We start from the raw sequence: 20,681 nt of genomic DNA on the forward strand, positions 1-20,681 counted from the left end.
AAGCTACAGTGAAATGCTTATTGGCATTAGCAACAAGCATACTCAAGGGTACTTTGAAGATGGAGCTTTTTACTGCATGTTCATAGTAGGGTTAACACCTTCCCACATAGAGATGCACAATTCATTTTGTTCTATCTTTAGACTTGTTGTTTTTGTTCACTTTTTTTTTTAAAAAAAGCACATTGGGACCAATCGTGCACATGTTGACTTGGAGCGGTGCAGGACAATCTCTTTCTGACTTGGAACATGGAGGAATTGTAATTGCCCTATTGCCATCTCAGCAGATTTAAAACAAATCAACGAATGTTCAGCACATATAAAGGATGAGTTAACTAATTGAAGAATTTTTTTCCCATTTTTCAATAGGTAAAGTATGCTTAAGTTCCCTTTCCCAATCATTTTTAATTTTATTGGATGCATCAGAATGAATTTTCATAATTATAGATGCTATTGCACCTTTCTGAAAAGGATTTAAATCTAAAATTTTTTCCAAACTATCCATAGAGTATAGATTCGGGGAAGGACAGTATTTAAGAAGTTTCTAACCTGTAAATATCTAAAGAAATGGGATCCAGGTAAATTATTGAGGTGAACTACATATACCTGTGTATACTACATATACACGCCCCCTGCTGACTGCTCCTGTGGCTCCTCCCACAGACCCCTGTATAAAGGCGATCAAGGCCTGAGCCCGGCCTCTCAGTCTCCAGGATGTAGTATGGTGGTCACTCACTGCTTGTTCCTTCTTCCAGTCAATAAAAGCCGATACCTCGCTTTTGCATCTCAGAGTGAGTTATTGATGGTGCATCAATTATATTTGTTAGATAATTGTTCAAATGACATGAAACAATTATCCAAAAATAAATCACACAATCGTAATATACCTTTAGTTTTCCAAGTCAAATAGGCTTGGTCCATAATAGAGGGATAGGAAAAAAAAGTTAGATCTAATAGGACTTGCTAGAGTAAATTGATTCCATCCAAAAAAAATTCTGAAATTGAAACCATATTTGTAAAGTGTATTTAACTATTGGATTATCTACTTGTTTATACAATTTAGAAAGAGCAAAGTAAAGCGAAGTCCCTAAAATAGAACCCAGTGAAAACCCTTGTACCAATTTACATTCAAGATTTACCCAATTAGGGCTTGAAGTTGTATCCATTCGTTGATACAGTTCAAAGTAGTGCACAGGGCCCATATGTCTAAGGATAAATTAGCTTGTTATTATTCTCATAAGTCCAGTGTGTGATAGATGTCACTCTGAGACAGCCTCTTTAACCCATATGTTTTGGTCATGTTCCTCTTTGGGGGGGGGGGGGGGAATATTAGGAAGATGTTTTTGACATTATTTCAACTGTTTTGAATATTCATTTACAAGCTCATCCAATTACTGAAATTTTTGGTTTACCACTGATAGAACCACACTACTTAACCTCTTCAGCGCGTCGGATGATTGCATTTCTTACATTAATGGCTAAAAGATCTATTTTGCTGAATTGGAAAGAGATTAATCTTCCAACTACATTTCATTGGTTCTCTCAAACTGTTATATAACATTTCTGATTTTTTTCTAAGTTTAAACATATCCATCTATTAAATTTGAAGAGGCCTTTTATTCAACACTTTCATATGATGTGATTTGACCTCTTTCCAAATCTACTTTCTTGTGTTAATATATGCAGGGAGGTTCGGAGTTGATGACACCAATGATCCTTTTTCTTTTGATGTTGTAAACAGCCCATGTTCTTTTTTTAGTTTATTTTGGTTAGTATTGTTTAGATTAGATTTTTTTTTGGGGGGGGTATATTTTCTTCTTTTTGGATATGTTAATGTTTTTTATGTATTCTACACTTGTACTCAAATTTTTGGGAGGTCTGTTACCTTTGTATTAACTGAATATATAATTATATATTCCATTAACAATGTAATCCCAATAATTGTGTGGCAATATTTTGGTATATCCAATATTTGGATATTAATAAAAAGATTGGTTTTAACTCTGTCTTTCTTTTTCAATCATGTTTTATCTACATTTCATTGCCTTAAACTTTGTTTAATGACAAAATGCTTGTGAGTTTCTTGAATAAATATTTCATCCTTTTTTAAGAGGAGCCAGTGTTATGTTTTCTTTGAAATTTCAGGTTTTGGGTGCTGATGGGGAGTGGCAAGCAAATGTTAATCCTTCATTTCAGGTGATAATGACTCTACAGCATGTATTTATTTACATACATACATACACACACATACTTCCCCCCCCCCCCCCACTATTATCATGTATTGTATTGCTGTTGCAAAGTTAACAAAGTTCACAGCATATGCTGGTGATATTAAATCTGATTCTAATGTGGTCAGTTACCTTCCTGTTGCTTTGATGGAGCAACAAGCAGCGAAGGATTTCCAGTAAGTGAAGAATTGTGTATTCACAATGCGCATTGGTGTCTTCCAAGTGACACAGACTACATGTTTTAATCAAAGTTAATTTGTACTGATTCCCAAGCAGCCAGCACACTAATCTTAACTGATCAAATTGAAATTTACTTTGTAGCTGAAAGTGGATGGAATCCCTATGTCTACTGTCATAATTTACTGGCTGCAGCATCTCCAAGTCAAAGGTACTTGCTACCACAAGTATGAGATTAAAGTGCTAAGTACCACGCTACCCGCAGTGCTTCAGAGGCCTGAAGTATTGAAAAGTATTTCCCACTTACCTGATTCGATCTAAATTAAACTGTTTTGGGTGGTGGCATGGGTGGGGGGGGGGGGACTGTTCACCTTTTTAAACTGGCAGTGTTTCTGAAAACTTGTATATGTTTCTGCATCTCTTTTTCTGCTTTTGATATTCTCCAGTGACATTGAAAATGAATGCTCCAAGTTAATGTGGTGGTCAAATAATATGCTGCCCTGAACTGCCGTGTAAAATTAGCATGTATCAGGAAGAAATTACCCTTGTTTCACCCTAATTTTTCACAAAATGCACACCATTGCAGGATAATTTGTAATAGTAGGCATTTTATGAAAAATACTGGTGGTATAAATGCAGTCACTTCCTGCTTTTGAACTTTGTATGAACTTGTTTTAAGTTTGGTCAAGGTGGAATGCCTACTGTGCATTTGTTTATTCAGATAAAGGGTTAACATTGTGGCTTCAGTTCTGTGCAGTTATTTCCTCGGGAAGAATTGCAATTCAAGGATTCTTTTACTGTAAAAGGTTTAGTAAATTGTGTGAACAGCTCAGGGCAGTTCTGTGTTCATTATATTCTACAATATATATTATTCACTTTCAGTAACACTGGTTCTTTCAACTTCCACCCTTCCTTCTGATTCACACTTGAGTATGTCTGAGCCGAGTTCTGTAGTTTGTGCCCTCAACTAGCTGTTTAATTGGTGGGTGTGGCAGAGGTTTATAGCTGAACTTCAAATTTGCTATCCTTGTGTTCACTTTCTAGTGTGTTCAGAAGGGCGACCTAGCAGTTAACGCAACACTATTACAGCTCAGGACATTGGAGTTTGGTATTCATTTCCTCTGCTGACTGTAAGGAGTTCATATGCTCTGAGACCATGTAGATTTTCTCTGGGTGCTCTGGTTTCCTCCCACAATCCAATGATGAACGGATTAGTAGATTAATTGGTCATGGTAAATTGTCCTGAGATTAGGCTATTGTTAAATAGGTGGATTGCTGGGCACCACAGCTCATTGGGCCAGAAGGGCCTATTCCATGCTGTATCTCTAAATAAAAAGGTAGGTAGATAGTTAATTAGCCCTGGCTCCATTTCTAATTCTCAATGTTCAGTTCAAAGTTCACTTGTGTTTTTTCCAACACTGGCAACATGGTTGAGCCCAGCTAATGTTGAACCATTGACTGATGGAAGGCTAAATTTAAATTTCCACTCCAACCTTGTGGTTCATCCAAGTGTTTACCATCACATCATTTAATGACCTCAATTTCAAGGACTAGCTACACTTGTCAAAGATAGAATTTTGCATGCGTGTTTGCAAAAAAACGTTTGTCTTAGAATTTTACCTTTTTTATTCCACACTAATTGGTGTTATTTTTGTTTTTAATTTCCAGTGGGCTGTGGTAAGATCGGAAGGTGAAAATGTATCATTTAAGGACTTGTGCTGCTAAACTGAGGCCACTGACTGTCTCTCAGAATGTTAAAAACTTATCACACAGTGGAGCAGCAGTGTCTAGGACGTTTCAACAAGGGCGCTTTTATACCGCGCCTGTAGCTGCTGAGCCCTTTCTGAGTGGCACTAGCTCGAACTATGTTGAGGAAATGTACTTTGCTTGGCTTGAAAACCCCCAGAGTGTTCATAAGGTAAGCGTGACCAAAGGCAATTCACCTCACCTTTTGCCCATCTTCAGTGAATCCTTTCTTGCGACAAGGTAAGTGTTGGACTGCCTACAGCCTCATGAAAGCAATGGACAACTTTAATCACGTTGATGTTGTACAAGACTTGGATTAAAGAAGCACTGGCTTGAAAAGAAGAAAACGTGTTGCAACAGTGATTCCTAATGGAGTAATGGCTGATCTTCACCTAAGATGGTTTTAAATGATTCCTGGAATTCCTTTTCTATTTATTCAATACTCTAAGGAGATTCTATCATCACTGTTCAGGTTACTACCTTTTTACTGGCCCAAGGTGGAGCAGGACCAAAGCGTTTGTATGTCTAATTTCAAATGTGATCATAAAATACTGTAATCTGGATAGAAAGCAAACTTCTGATTTATAAATTGGTGTGGTTTTAATGACTTCCTTGCACCTTGCCAATATATTTTTTTTGTCCTCCAAATTGAACACAACATATAGGAACTGCACAGTAGACAGCTCTCGCATCGTCTATGAATTGGACTTTTCTATTTCGAGCTGGAGACTGGGCTTAAGATGTGTCTCCCAGTACAGTATAAAATTATATTGCAGGTGGCTGTCAATTAACTGGCAGGTTCCCACAACAAGATCTCTGCTGTACTCTGGCTTGTGACTCAACAATATCATCTTGGCAGCTTTCATTTTAATTTCCTGATTCCATCTACAAGTAACCAATTATATTATGTCTTTTTTTGACCTTGAGAATATCTATTGGGATTTGAAGGCCCAACAATGGCGAAGCGGGCAGTGAGGTAAAATGGAGCTGCAAGTATGTGCAGTGCACATAAATGGCTAAAGGTCAGGCAGCATCTATAGAGTGAAATATAATCTGCATAATATGTGCAGTGGGTTTTGTTTTTTTAGCAGATACAAACATAGGGGGAAATATGGTCCTGGAGAAATCATAAAGAATGAAACATTCACCGGTAGGGAACAAGAACCTGAAAGACTAAATCCTTTTAATATTGAAACAAAGCATCTTGTACTTTACAAGGTGAAAATAGCAGAGAATAACAGGTACTGCAAACATTTTTTATTGGTTTAATTTTTTTCTATGTTAGATGACATTGAAAACCGAGTAGCTTTGCTTCTGTTGTATTTGCCAATGATTTGGGTGAATGGATCATACACTTATGATACAGAGGCCTTAGTGCCATTGTGAATCAACAATGTTTTTTTGACAATGCTTCAGATTATGGGTTGAAATTCACCTCCAGCTCTTGAGCATCAACCCGTGTTAATTATGTTAAGTTTCCACTTGATCATCAGAACCCATCCCAATGTTTAATTCCTGTCTGATCTCATTTTTTATGCTTTAAGGTGGAACCCCAACTCTTTTATAGCCATGAAATCTTAATCAGTAAATCACCTTTCCATTTTCTGAGATCTTGGCCTCTTTATATAGGATGTCTGGAATTATTATTACAATTGAGGCCTGAACAATATTCTGTCAATTTTAGGATGATTTCCTTGCTCTTGCAGTCTTGGTTGTGTTACATATGTGTGGAGCAAAAACGATGACAGTGTGATTGAACTTTCTTAGAGTCATGTTAGTAATGGTACACCACACATATATAACATTGTTTGAAAAACTGCAAGTCCAGTGTTTTTTTGTATCTGCATTCCCCACTTGTTCCACCTTAAGGTATGTATTTTGTCTTGTACTTTAAAAAAAAGTTGTATTTGTGTATTCTAATTTTTCCTACAATTAATTGCAATTGTTTACATTTTAACTGTAAGTCTGTTTCACAACTGTGTTCTACTGAGATGTTCTGAATTTTAGCATATTTGAGTTGATGTTATCAGCAAATTTTGTGCCCAAGTCAAGGTGAGCTGTATTGATTCTTAAAGGAATATGTGTTAATATTATCAAATGTACATAGCCTGGAACTTGTTACATGCAATCATCAACCCAGCCACTGAGGTGTCACTGGGTAAAGGATGCAGTCCATACTCAGTCATAAGTAATGGCCAGAGCATATTAGTCATAAATAAACAAACCCACATATTATAATTGGGTGCATTGAAGGTTCTAGAGAAGAACAGCAGGTTGGCAGAATTGATTGATTTATTCAGGAAAAAGATGGTCAAAGACCTGAAATACTATTTCTAATATTATTTTTCTATTTCATACATGATGGGAGGTGAGGGTTGCAGTTTTGACACAACTAGAATATTGACCTGCAGTACCTGTACTAATGTCCTAATGGTAGTTACTGGAATGAACTCCATCTTTTGTGTAGGCTTGACTTGAGTCAGATACACCTTTTTTTTTTGTAAAAGTGAACAAGTAAATAAGTCTTAAAGTTTTCAAATTAAAAGAAAACAATTTGACGCTGAGTTTTTGTAGCATCACAGCATGCTATAGCTGCAGCCTGTGAGTTAGTAACAGAGATATCTGCAGTGTATATTTGTGGAATCTGCGGGTAAACTTGAAGTCACTTAGCACAGAAGTAACCTCTTTCAGCCTAACTAGTCCTTGCAGACCAAGATGCCCTTTCAAACTAGTAACATTGCCTCCATTTGGTCCATATTATTCTAAACTTTTTCTATCCGTGTACCTGTCCAACTGTCACAGAGGTTTTAGTATACCTGTCTTGACTGCCCCTCCTGATGCCGTAGGGAAGAGCTAGCTAACAGGTTTGACAGTCTCATCTCTTGGCTTAGATAATGGACGACTTTTATTTTGGGCCTTTGTTGTAACAGGAGGATGAGCCTGTTCTTGAGTGATGGTTGCATGAAGCATGGTACCAGAGCTATGGGAGATGCAGATACATTGGGGAAGGAAAAATGGAGGGCTGTGTAGGAGGAAAGGGCTAGATTGATCTTGAAGTAGGTCAAATGCTTAGCATGATATCATGGGCTGAAGGGCCTGTGCTGTTCTATACTCAATGGCCACTTTATTAAGTACAGGAGAATAACCCAGTTTTCAGCTTCTGCAGCCCATCCACTTCAAAATTCAATGTGTTCTGCATTCAAAGATGTGCTTTTGCACACCACTGCTGTAATGTGTGGTCACTTTTCTGTCAGCTTGAACCAGTCTGGCCATTTTCCTCTGACCTCTTGTTATCAAAGGCGTGTTTTTTGACACCCAGGAACTTGAAATTTCTCACTCTCTCCATGTCTGATCAACACTCAGAGGATTAGTTTGTGTTCCCTTGTTTTGCCCTTCCTGAAGTCCACAGCTGGCTCTTTGGTCTTGCTGATGTTGAGTGCAAGGTTGTTGCTGTGACACTACTCGACTAACTGCTATATCTTCTGCATGCCCTTTCATCACCATCTGAGATTCTGCCAACAACCGTCCATCAGCAAATTTATAGATGGCATTTGAGCTACACCTAGCCAAAAAGTCATGGGTGTAAAAAGAGTAAAGCAGTGGGCGATGCACACATCCCTGTGGAGTGCCAGTGTTGACTGTTGCAAGTTGGAGATGTTATTTCTTTCTTTTTTCTTTTTCAATCTTTTTATTGAATTTCATATATAAAAAAACATATTGTGAAAATTGAATAGGTTATGGGTACATTAGACTTAGTTAAATTAGTAATAGAATAACAATATCTTATTAAAATATCAGCAAAAAAATAGTACATTAATCAATGTAACCTATATTAATTATACATGAAAAAAACAAGAATAATCATCAAAAGAAGAGAAATTTTTTTTTAAAAAAATGCAAGAAAAAAAATATATTGAAAAAAATAACCTAAACTAAACTAACATGGGCAATAATAACAGTTTATATATATATGATAGTGTCAAAAACTCCGGAACTCCATACCAGAACAAGAATATAAAGAGAAAAGGTCTGGAAGAGATCAAATTAATTCATATGAAAATGTCGAATGAATGGTCCCCAAGTTTCTTCAAATTTAATTGATGAATCGAAAATAGTACTTCTAATTTTTTCTAAGCTCAGACAAAAAATAGTTTGAGAGAACCACTGAAACGTGGTAGGAGGGTTTACTTCTTTCCAATTTTATAATATAGACCTTCTGGCCATTAATGTTGCAAAGGCGATGATTCGTCTAATTGAAGGGGAAAACCGGTTACCATCCTCATTTGGTATACCAAAAATTGCAGTAATAAAATGAGGTTGTAAATCAATATTCCAAATTGAGGAAATAATAGCAAATATGTCCTTCCAATAGTCATGTAAAGTGGGACATGACCAAAACATGTGGGTCAATGAGGCCACATCTAAATGACATCTGTCACATTGAGGGTTAATATGAGAATAGAATCGAGCAAGTTTATCTTTAGACATATGGGCTCTATGTACAACCTTAAATTATATTAAAGAAGAAGAATTATATTAAATTTAATTGTATTAAAGAAGAATATAGAAGAAGAATTAACCATTTGTAAAATTTTTTCTCATTTTTCTGTTGATATATTGTATTGAAGTTCTTTTTCCCATTCTTGTTTAATTCTACCTGATATTTCTGGTTGTATTTTCATAATCATATTATAAATAAGAGCCACTAGTCCCTTCTGACAAGGATTCAAGGTAAAAAAAAAATCATATCTGAAAAGTCTATCAAAGTTGAATTGAGGAAGGATGGTAGAAGTTGATGTAAAAAATTTCTGATTTGTAAGTATCTAAAAAAATTAGATTTAGGTAACTTAAATTTGTTGGAAAGTTGGTCGAAAGACATCAAACTATCTTCAAAAAAAAGATCTCAAAAACATATTATATCTTTCCTTTTCCATATGCTAAAAGCTTGATCTGTCAAAGAAGGTTTAAAAAAGAAGTTAAGTAAGATAGGGCTATCTGGAACAAAGTTTTTCAGAGTAAAAAACTTACGAAATTGAAACCAAATTCGTAATGTGTGCTTGACAATAGGATTGGATAACTGTTTATTGAATTTAACTAAATCAGTAGGAAGAGAAGAACCAAGAACAGAGAATAGAGAATATCCTTGTGCATCATTGCATTCTAAATTTACCCACTGTGGGCACAATGGTGAATCCAAATCTAATTTCCAATATATTAAATTTTGAATATTATTCGCCCAGTAGTAAAATCTAAAGTTAGGTAAAGCTAAACCACCATCTTTTTTAGATTTTTGTAATTGCCTTTTACTTAACCTGGGGTTTTTATTTTGCCACACAAATGAGGAAATTTTAGAATCAATGTTATCAAAAAAAGATTTAGGAATAAAAATTGGTAAGGCTTAAAATAAATATAAAAATTTCGGTAAAATCATCATTTTAATAGCATTAATCCGGCCAACTAATGATAAAGATAAAGGAGACCATCTTGTAGTAAGTTGTTGAATCTGATGAAGCATAGGTAAAAAATTCAATCTGAATAAATCTTTATATTTCTTGGTAATTTTTATACCTAAATATATAAAGTTATCAGTAACAACTTTAAATGGTATTCTGTCATTCAATAAAGTTTGCGCATTTAAAGGGAATAATTCGCTCTTATCCAAGTTTAGTTTATAACCAGAAAAACTACCAAATTGAGCCAATAAGGATAAAGTAGCGGAAATGGACCTGTCAGGATCGGAAATATATAACAACAAGTCATCAGCATAAAGTGATAACTTGTATAACTTCTCATTACGGGTAATACCAAAAATATTAGGGGATTCACGAATAGCAATGGCTAAAGGTTCTAATGCAATATTAAATAATAAAGGACTTAATGGACAACCTTGTCTTGTACCACGAGATAATTGGGAAAAAAAGGGGATCTGTAATTATTTGTAAGAACAGAAGCAACAGGTTTATAATAAATTAACTTAATCCATGATATAAAATTAGGACTAAAATTAAAATTTCTCAAGGCATTAAATAAGTATGTTCATTCAACTCTATCAAAAGCTTTTTCAGCATCTAATGAAATAACACATTCTGCGATTGTGGGTGAAGAAGTGTAATATTATATTAATCAATTTTCTAACATTAAAAAAGGAATACCGGTTCCTAATAAAACCAATTTGGTCTTCTGAAATAATTTGTGATAGTAACTCTTCTGAAATAATTTGTGATAGTAATCTAATAGCTAAAATTTTTGTAAGAATCAGTCTACATTTAATAGCGATATAGGGCGATAAGATGCACATAGAGTTGGATCCTTATCTTTTTTAAGAATTAGAGAGATAGTAGCTTCATAAAAAGACTGGGGTAGTCTCTTCTTAGTAAATGCATCATTAAAGATTTCACATAACCAAGGGGAAAGCAAAGAAGAAAAAGTGTTAAAGAATTCTATAATATAACCATCAGGACCAGGAGCTTTCCCTGAATTCATTGATGAGATAGCCTCTCTTATTTCATCCATAGAGATAGGAGCATCAAGCAAGCTACGATCTTCACCTGTCAGTTTAGGAATATTCAAATTGTTAAAAAAAATTATCCATCATGGATAGATCGTCATCAAATTCTGATTGATATAAAGATGTATAAAAATCTTGGAAAGTATTAATAATTTCTTTATGATCAGTAGTCTGATTACCGTCTTGTTTACGAATTTTAATAATTTGTCGCTTAGTCGAAATAGCTTTTAATTGGTTAGCTAACAATTTACCAGTTCGATCACTATGAATATAAAATTGAGCCCTAGTCTTAATTAATTGATTCTCAACTGAAGAAGATAATAGTAAACTATGTTCCATTTGAAGCTCAACTCTCTTCTTATAGAGTTCTTTGGTAGGAGTCACAGAATAAATCTTATCAATTTCTTTAATTTTATCCACGAATAAAGCAATATCTAAATATCTTTGTTTTCTTTTACCGACAGAGTATGAGATAATTTGTCCACGGATAAAAGCCTTAAAAGAGTCCCAAAGTATTCCTCTGTCAATCTCTTCGGTATAGTTTGTTGAAAAAAACAAGTCAATTTGCTGTTTTATGAAGGTGATAAATTCTGGATCTTTAAACAAAGTAGCGTTAAGTCTCCAAGATCTAGTATTATTGAAAGAGTCTGAAATCTTGATAGATAACTTCAAAGGTGCATGATCCGAAATGGCAATAGTCATATTTACAATCAGTAACATCTGTTAATAAACGATGATCAATAAGGAAATAATCAATTCTAGAATAACTGTGATAAACATGTGAGAAAAATGAAAATTCTTTATCTTTAGCGTTCAAAAACCGCCATATTTCAGTAATTCCCGAATCAACCATAAAGGAATTAATAAGTAAGGCTGATCTATTTGGAAGAATTCGAATAGGTTTAGATCTATCCATCGAAGGATTCAGACAACTGTTGAAATCTCCACCCATTATCAGCATATATTCATTTAGATTAGGAAGGGAAGTAAATAACCGTTTAAAAAAAATTCAGGGCAGTCAAAGTTTGGAGCATAAATATTAACTAGAGCCACTTTTCGATTGAAAAGTGAGCCAGTTATCAACAAAAATCTGCCCTGTGGATCAGAAATAATTTCATGATGTGTAAACGAAATTGAGGGGTCTATAAAAATACACACCCCTAATTTTGGCGGTACAATTCGAGTGAAATTGTTGACCCTTCCAGAACCTAAAAAAGCGTTGATTATCCTCCCTCCTAATATGGGTCTCCTGTACAAAAATAATATTAGCATTTAGTCTATGAAATACTTTAAATATTTTTTTACGTTTAATCGGATGATTTAAACCATTAGTATTCCAAGAGATAAAATTAATAGACTTATCCATCATGCCAATACTAATTGTATATATCATAAAAGGTTAAAAAAATACATAACCCATAATTCGGGAAGAAGGAAAAATGATTCAGGAGCAACCGGAGAACATGACACTTCAACAATATTAATAATCTAAAGTTGGCCCATAAACTAAAAGCAAAAAAATAAAAAGCAAAAGCATGAAAAAAGATCCCTACCCCCTCCCCCAACCCCTCGAAAAAAAGCCAAGCGGCAGGCGCACAAACTAATACTAATATTACCCCCATTTCAAGATGGCAACTTCATTAAAAGAAAGAAAAAAGACTATATAACACCCAGATATAAATACAGGGTTGTAAAAAGAAAGAAAATATCAATCAAAATGAAAAAAATAATATAACAAAGCAAAAAAAATTAGTAAAAAAGGATAAACATTAAAGTTTAAAATAGTGTAATATTCCTTTAAGAAAAGATTCCATATTCAGATACAAGAAAATGAAGTTTCAAAAACAGAGACTTATGGGAAGAAGAAACGACATTTTGAAAAAACCATATTACGGAATATAAGTGTAAATTCACCAATCTATTAAAAAAAGGTCATCAAAAAAGGATTCAAAAATCACTACAATATATATATTAAAAAAAAGGTCCAAAACATTCGTCCCATTTTCAAGTACAAGCAAATAAATGCTTATGGAAAGCAAAGTCTTATGGGAAGAAGAAATGACATCTTAAAAAATAAATCATTATTACAGAGTATTAATATGTATATCCAGTTCAGAAGAAAAGAATTAAGAAAGAAAAAAAATATTATAGTAAGATTAGAAGAGCTTCTATAAACCATGATAATAAAAAAAGACCAGGTCTACAGACCAAAGTAAAAAGCTATACCACAGTTTCATAAGTTAAAGCCCAAAACGAAATGGCATCTTCTCTCCAAAAATTCTTCAACATAACACATAGTTCAACTTGTACTAGAAGACCGATATTCTTCGACGAATTTCTTCGCTTCTTCTGGAGTATTAAATGAACGCTGACTGTTGTCACTCAACGTAATTCTGAGATTTGCTGGGTATCTTAAAGCTTGTTTAAGTCCAATCGAATGAATCTCTGCCATCACTGGTTTGAAAGCGATTCTCGCCTTCATTACGTCAAATGAATAATCCTCAACAATTCGAAACTTGATGTTTCTGTGAGAAATCATACCTTTCTGATGAGCTAATCGGATTAAAAGCTCTTTCTCCCGAGGATAATGGAGGCGAACAATCACAGCTCGTGGTTTATCTCTCGAGATCGAAAATCTCAAAACTCTGTGAGCACAATCGATAGTAGGTTTAGCCCGCAAAGCGCCCTCACCGAAAATTTCCCACAATAAGTTAGAGAAATATTCAGTTAAGTTACCAGACTCAACATTTTCGGGAAATCCGATAATACGCAAGTTTTGTCTGCGAGATCGGTTTTCAAGATCGGTGATTTTAAACTTACTCTGCTCCACTATTTTAACGGTCGACTGTAACTTCTCCTCCAAAGTTAAAATAGTACGTATTTTTTCACAAATTAACTTGTCAAGAGCCGCAAACTTTTCTTCGTGTCGTTCAATATCTGCTACCTGCGATTGAAGCTTGGTATCAAACGATCTAACAACTTCTTCAAGCTCAGACATTTTCGCAGTAAGCTTATTTTCCAGACTTGCAAATTTAGTATCCAGTTTAGTATCCAGAAGACTGGAGATTGCCTCAAGAGATGGAGGGTCTTTAGACGATTTCTTGGATACAGACATTTTAAGTTTGAAAAGATTAAATCAAGTATTATTTTAAAAAAGAAGTAAATCGTGAGTATCAACCCATGTAATTAAGTACGAAAAGATTTGATTAAAGGGTGATTATAGTTTAAAAAATGAAGAGCACCCGAAGGCAGATGTCTACGTTGCCATCTTGAAACTCCACCCCCCGGAGATGTTATTTCCAATCTGCATAGATTGTGGCCTTCTGTTTAGGAAGTCAAGGCTCCAGTTGCTGGTGAGGTCCAAAGGCCTAGGTTTTGTAGCTTTTTGATCAGTACTGTAGGTATGGGGGAGCAGCATTTTTGGAGATTTTTAAACCACCTCTTCCAGTACCAGCAATCATTCTAAGGTCAATGTCACTTGCATCATATTCCTTCCCCATTTTGACATTTGGTTTGAACATGAACTGAACCTCTTGACTGCGTCTGCATGCTTTTTACGCATTGAGTTGCTGCCACATGATTGGCTGAGTAGATACTTGCTTTAATTAGAAGTACCTAATAAAGTGGCCACTGAGTATGTTCTTATTTGCCTCGAGGGGAGTGCATAGTATGGTGTTAAAACAGCATAAATTTTTGTGACAGTTTTGCACTCTTGCTGCCTGCATAAACAACAGGGCAGTCAATCAATGTAACAGCTTGTCTTGTGAAAGACCAGTTAATCAGGAGCAATGTCAATGAAAACAAAACCACAAATGCAGCTGATCTGAAATTTTAAAAAGCAAAATTCTGAAAATGCTGGTCTGGCAGTATCTGAAAAGAATTTTGAGTTAATGTTTTGGGTCCAGGAGGATGTTTCTAACAGGTGGTCAGCATGGAGGAATAGATAACTGTTCTTTACAGAATCGGGTTTATTATCACTGGTATGTGACGTGAAATTTGTTAACTTAGAAGCAGCAGTTCAATGCAATACATAAGCTAGCAGAGAAAAATAATAATAAACAAGTAAATCAATTACATATTAAATAGATATTAAAAAACATGCAAAAACAGAAATCTATTTTTTTTTTTGAAGTGAGGTAGTGTCCAAAGATTCAATGTCCATTTAGGGATCGGATGGCAGAGGGGAAGAAGCTGTTCCTGAATCACTGAGTGTGTGCCTTCAGGCATCTGTCCCTCCTATCTGATGGTAACAATGAGAGAAGGGCATGCTGTGGGTGCTGAAGGTCCTTAATAATGGACGCTGCCTTTTATGAGTGTCTGAAGACTGTTGCCTACTTCATACAAGGGTTAACGATGTCTCTTGGATCTGGAGAGGGACTATCTTTGAATTTCTGCATGGCCTATTTGTACATTGATAAAAATAAATCTGTACTTTAATAACAAAGTATTATTGGGAGTATTATACAAAGTATCAACTAAGACAAAGGAGTTTCTTACATGACCAAAGACAATTTTGATCTTCATGGTCTGGGCAAATCAAATTGGGAAGGTGACCTTGGTAGGAAATGCATTTTAAGACTATTCCCAACAAAGGAATATTTTCCAGTCTCCTCATTAAGAAGCAGAATTAATAAACTCTGAGAAAAGGGAGGAGTGAAATAAATTCACCAAATAAAGTTTGTTGCCCAGTTTACAATCCATCTTGGGAAATTGCAAATAACAGGATGATTGCAGACATGGTTAAATATTTCAGAATTTTCTGTGGTTATACATGGATAGGGTAGGAGGCTACACAGGGACAATGACTTGTGTATCTAGCTAAGGATGGTTTGGTCTTTCTAAAAGGCTTATCTGAACTTTGCACTAAGCATGACAATTAGAGATGTTTAGAAACAGCAAAGGTTGTCTTGTGAGTTTACAGCACATTGTTTTCTCCACCAAACAAGAGTTTCAATGAGTATATTGAGAGGAAGAGATCAGTATGTTGGTCCCTTGGATGTTTAGTGGGGTATGACATGGAGAGTAAGGACTGGAGTTGAATATTTTGTATCTGCCTTTGGAGTGGAAAGTAGTTAAAGCATATCAAGGTAACGGAGGGCAATAGAGTGGGCTATAAAAGGCTGTATTTGGAACAAGAGAGCTTTGGCCAGCTTAATACTGAAGGAGTTTCTTTTTGGAATTGGGTCACTATTCAAATCGAGAAATTTGACAAAATCCAAAATTATGGGAATCTGACAGGAATGTGAAATTGAGGCTGTAACTCAGTAGTTATGATTTTTGTTGAATGTGGGATAGTTTAATTTCTTCAACCTCCACAGCAGGTTGTGAATTTGTTCTCTAATCCACTATTACTACTTTTAATATTCCATGCTGTGACACTGAATGTTGTCATTGAAGGTTTCTGGTGATGGATAGACAAGTATAGTAATCTTGGAAAATGAACCAATGATACGCTACATGCAGTCTGAATGAAATGTTCTCCAAACAGCATCTTGTAGTTGTTTTATAAGTAGTTTGTGTTTGTGACATGAAAGAGCAAAAAAAGCTGAAAAACGACAGTAGAGGAAAGTAATATGAATGTAGCATATAGTACATGAATAGTAATATGCAGCTTTGACCCCACTTGGAGTACTGTGCTCAGTTCTGGTCTCCTCCCTACAGGAAAGATTTGGAAGCCATTGAAAGGGTGCAGAGGAGATTTACAAGGATGTTGCCTGGATTTGGGAGCTTGCCTTATGAAAACAGGTTGAGTGAACTTTGCTTTTTCTCCTTGGAGTGATGGAGGATGAGAGGTGACCTGATAGAGATGTACAAGATGATGAGAGGCATTGATCGTGTGGATAGTCAGAGGCTTTTTCCCAGGGCTGAAATGGTTGCTTCAAGAGGACACAGGTTTAAGGTGCTGGGGAGTAGGTACAGAGGAGATATCAGGGGTAAGTTTTTTTTATGCTGAGTGGTGAGTGTGTAGAATGGGCTGCCGGCAAGAGGTAGAGGTGGATACAGAGGGGTAAGGGACTTTTGGATAGGTGCATGGAGATTAGAAAAATAGAGGCCTATGAGTAAGTCCAGTAATTTCTAAGGTAGGGACATGTTTGGCACAACTTTGTGGGCTGAAGGGTCTGTATTGTGCTGTAGGTTTTCTATGTGGTATAATAGTATACAGGTGGGACTGGGATTAGCCATTGGATACCTAAATAGTGACTTCAGCCCACATGAAACCTCATGGCATTTCAGTAAATTGAGATGTGGCTTTGTAGAGAATATCTAATTGCCACCAGATCTCAAGTTCTGTGTCCATTGTTTTCACTTATTCAAGTTGATATGTAAGATTCCACAGAATGAGCCAGTGAAGTAATTTTCAGACCAGTCATTGGTGTATTTACCATGTTCAGATTCGCACCAAATTCCCCAGTTTGGTTCAGCAGTGTTAATAAGGGCAAAGGCCCCTAGTTGTAAAATATGGATTACATTCCAATGCACCTATCAGCGTTCCTCAGTGTAATTTGATTGCTGTTTGTCAGATTATATTGCTTATCTATATAACAGCAATGATCTGTAAATTGTTTACTAGTTATCTTTATGATGTCATAATGATATAACTGACGTAAAAGCTGTACTGTACAAAGTTATCTGGTCAGAAATACCTCCTGTACTTTGGAACACGCAAGGGGACAGTTTCTCTTGATCTCACAACCTTTTTTAACAATATTTTTTTGAATTTTACATATTTCAGACTAATAATAATTAAACTAAATAGTGAAACGTGTCCTCGTTTTTCACAATCATCAAAGGATAAAAAAATACAGCATTTCACATACCACATATTTAACGAAGAGATGGAATAGAAACACATCAGGAAAAAAGACATAGAAGCACTCAACAACACACAGCTATTTCAAAATGTCTGTGCACCTTGTCATCCAAGAAACTCTAATAAAGGTTTCCACACATTTTCAAATTCTCCTGCCCTTCCTCTGGTTATGTAAGTCAGTCTCTCCAGTACAGTACAAGATGCCATCTCCTTCACCCATACATGTATCGAAGATATAGCCAGTTTTCTCCCAAGATAAAGCTATCATCCTCAGCCTGCAGGAGTCCAAAGTCAATTAAAATTGACTGTTTTAAACTAACAATAAAGTTCTTTGGATATATACCTAGTACACACATTTTTGCTTGGCGAGGCACCTTTACTCCAACAATCGCAGATATAGTCTGAACAAGTTTTTTTAAAAATTTTGGACAATCCCATACATAGTGAAACAGAGTACCTTTTTCTTAGCATTTAACACAAGTGTCCAGGATGTCAGGGGACCAATGGTTCAGTTGACTGGGGTAATATAAGTTCTCATTAACCATTTGTATTGTAATAGCTTCATTCTCGTGTTAATTGATTGTTTTGGGGCTTTTAAGCATGCCATTTCCCACTCGGTTTCTTTGTATGTCTCCATGCCCAGTCTCCATGCCTCTCGCCTGTCAATGGTGGACTCCTTATCATATGACATCAAAGCGGTAAATCTGACTCCTCCCCTTTAGGTTTAGAAGTGTGAGATTTTCAAGATGTGATGGTGGTGGTTCAGATATTAAATGCTTGTATTTTGATAGTATGAAATGTTTCAGTTGCAAATATTTTAAAGTTTTTTTTAGGAATATGGTATTGATACAGAATTGATCATATGTTATCAGATTGCCATTAATATGAATGTCCTGTATTTTCTGCACACCTTTGTCTGCCCAGATTCTGAAACCACTATCTGTTCTTCCTGCCCTGAAGTATGTATTGCCCTATATCAGGGAGAAGTAGGAGATGGGAGGAGTATCTTTAATATGCTGATGTGCTTCACATCAGATGTCAATAGTATTTTGAGGAAAGGGTTCTTGGTTGTTCTTTTCAGATTTCTTGGGTCTGCAGAGTATAGATAGAGTTTTAATGGGAGGTTTGGTACTGATGCCTGTTCAATACTCACCCAGGCTGGAAGGGCCTCCATTGAGAAATAAAACATTGCAGAACATAACTGACCAGACTAATAATACCATTTCAGGTTGGGGAGCTGTAGCCTCCCCTTTCATTAAAGCAGGTATAGCAACCCAAGTCTCAGTCTAGATTTTTTTATTATTCCAAATGAATTTACTAAAAATACTACTAAGATTATCAAAAAATGATTTTGCTAGTCGGAGAGGAAGTGATTGGAAGAGGTATAGAAATTTTAGTAATATATTCATTTCGATCATGTTTATACGGCCAATTATTGATATGGACATTGTTATCCATTGATCGAACATCTTTTTCACTTCATCCACTAGTGGGTCATAGTTTGTTTAGATGCTTGTTTTAATTTCGGGGTAATTTTGACACAAGTAGGTAAATCCTTCCTTTGCATTTATAAATGGTTTTTTTATGGCTTGTTTCAATCTTTCTTCTTTGTTCAAAAATAGTATTGATGATTTTGAGTTGTTAATATTATAACCCAGAGAATTGCCCAAACAATTCAATCTGTTGTATTAAGTTTGGAATACTGATGGATAAAATTGTTTTTAAAAAAAAAATAAATCACATCATCGGCATATAAGGATATTCTATGTTCCTGTTCCCCTAGCTGGATGCCCGACAGGCCTGTCTGCTTTCTTATTGCCATAGCTGGGGTGCTATGGCCAGTATAAACAACAATGTTGACAAAGGACATCCCTGGCGAGTAGATTGCTCCAAGATGACTGGTTTAGAAACTACTATTTGTTAAGACATTGGCTATTGGATTTGTATATAAAATCTGAATCCATTTAAGGAAGGTTTATCCAAATACAAATCTAGGCAACACATTAAATAAATATGGCCATTCTATTGTATCGAAGGGCTGCTGAGCATCCAGTGACAATACTGCTGTATCCTTAGTGTCAAATTTTTCATGAACTATGTTAAGAACTGTTCTAGTATTATGGAATCGTTTGTGTTTGATTATTATGAACTAGATGTGGGATATAAGGATCTAATCTTCTTGCCAAGGCTTTACAAAGTATTTTTGTGTCTGATTCAATTAGACTTACTGGTCTAAATGAGGAACGTTCTGTAAGTGGTTTTTTAGAGTTCAATTGGTAGGCCGTCAGGTCCTGGCGCTTTACCACTGTTAATATTTTGGATAGCCTGTGATATCTCTTCAGTTGTTATACCTCTATCTAACTTTTTTTTTGCATCTTCTATCAGTGTCTGGAATTGAAACTGATCAAGAAATGTGTCCTGTTCTTCTGAGGCTTGGGGGCATTCTGATCTATTTAAATATCCTTAAAATTCTCAAAAACTGTTATTAATTTCCAGTGGGTCTACAGTGGGCTTCCTGAAGAGGTTATACTGTTAATTGCTCTATCAGACTGTGTCTTTTTAAAAAAAATTCTCTATGCCCAAAGTTTTCCAGCTTTATCAGGTGATTTTTTATATTTGGCTCTCAAAAGTAGCAGATCTCTTTGTTTTGTTGGATCATCCCTTTCATTTAGTTCTATCTCTACAGATTTAATTTGTTTTTCCAAAGTTTCCATCTCTATTTTTTGTTGTTTGGCCTTGGAGCTTGTATAACTAACGATTTCTTCTCTAATATATGCCTCAAACGCCTCCCATCTCATGCTGGCACCAGTTTGATCTGTATTTAACTCAAAATAACTATCTATATTAGTTCCTACAAATTTAACAGTGTCTGGGTTTTGTAGCCATCGCACTTGAAATTGCCAGTTAGGGGGACTGTGAATAAATTTCTCTATATGAATACTTAATGAAATAGCAGCATGGTTGTGCTATCATACCAGCAACTCTTAATCTTTTATAAAAGGTCTCTTGAGACAAGAAAATAATCGATATGAGAACAAGATTTACATGTACTTGAATGGCAAGAGTATTCTATTTTGCCAGTGTTTTGTTCTCTCCATACTTAAACCAAATTTATATCCACAATGTATTTAGTAATTTTCTGGTTTGTGCCTTATAGGTATCACAGCCTGTGAGCGATCCATTGCTGGGTGTAAAGTGCAATTAAAGTTTCCAC

General features: G+C 35.5%; 1 protein-coding gene across 5 annotated transcripts in view; it reads left to right on the forward strand.

Moving 5' to 3' along the window:
* The window catches only part of LOC132391084 (2-oxoglutarate dehydrogenase complex component E1), a 135,757-nt gene that overhangs the window by 15,382 nt on the left and 99,694 nt on the right, over positions 1-20,681 (forward strand). For all 5 annotated transcript variants that reach the window (XM_059963830.1, XM_059963849.1, XM_059963812.1 and 2 more), the window contains exon 2: positions 4,071-4,320. In XM_059963830.1, the coding sequence (XP_059819813.1) occupies positions 4,099-4,320 (222 nt within the window). In that variant the 5' untranslated portion in view covers positions 4,071-4,098. The remainder of the gene's footprint in view (positions 1-4,070; positions 4,321-20,681) is intronic.

The sequence above is a fragment of the Hypanus sabinus genome, chromosome 1 (assembly GCF_030144855.1).
Source record: "Hypanus sabinus isolate sHypSab1 chromosome 1, sHypSab1.hap1, whole genome shotgun sequence".
Lineage (NCBI taxonomy): Eukaryota > Metazoa > Chordata > Chondrichthyes > Myliobatiformes > Dasyatidae > Hypanus > Hypanus sabinus.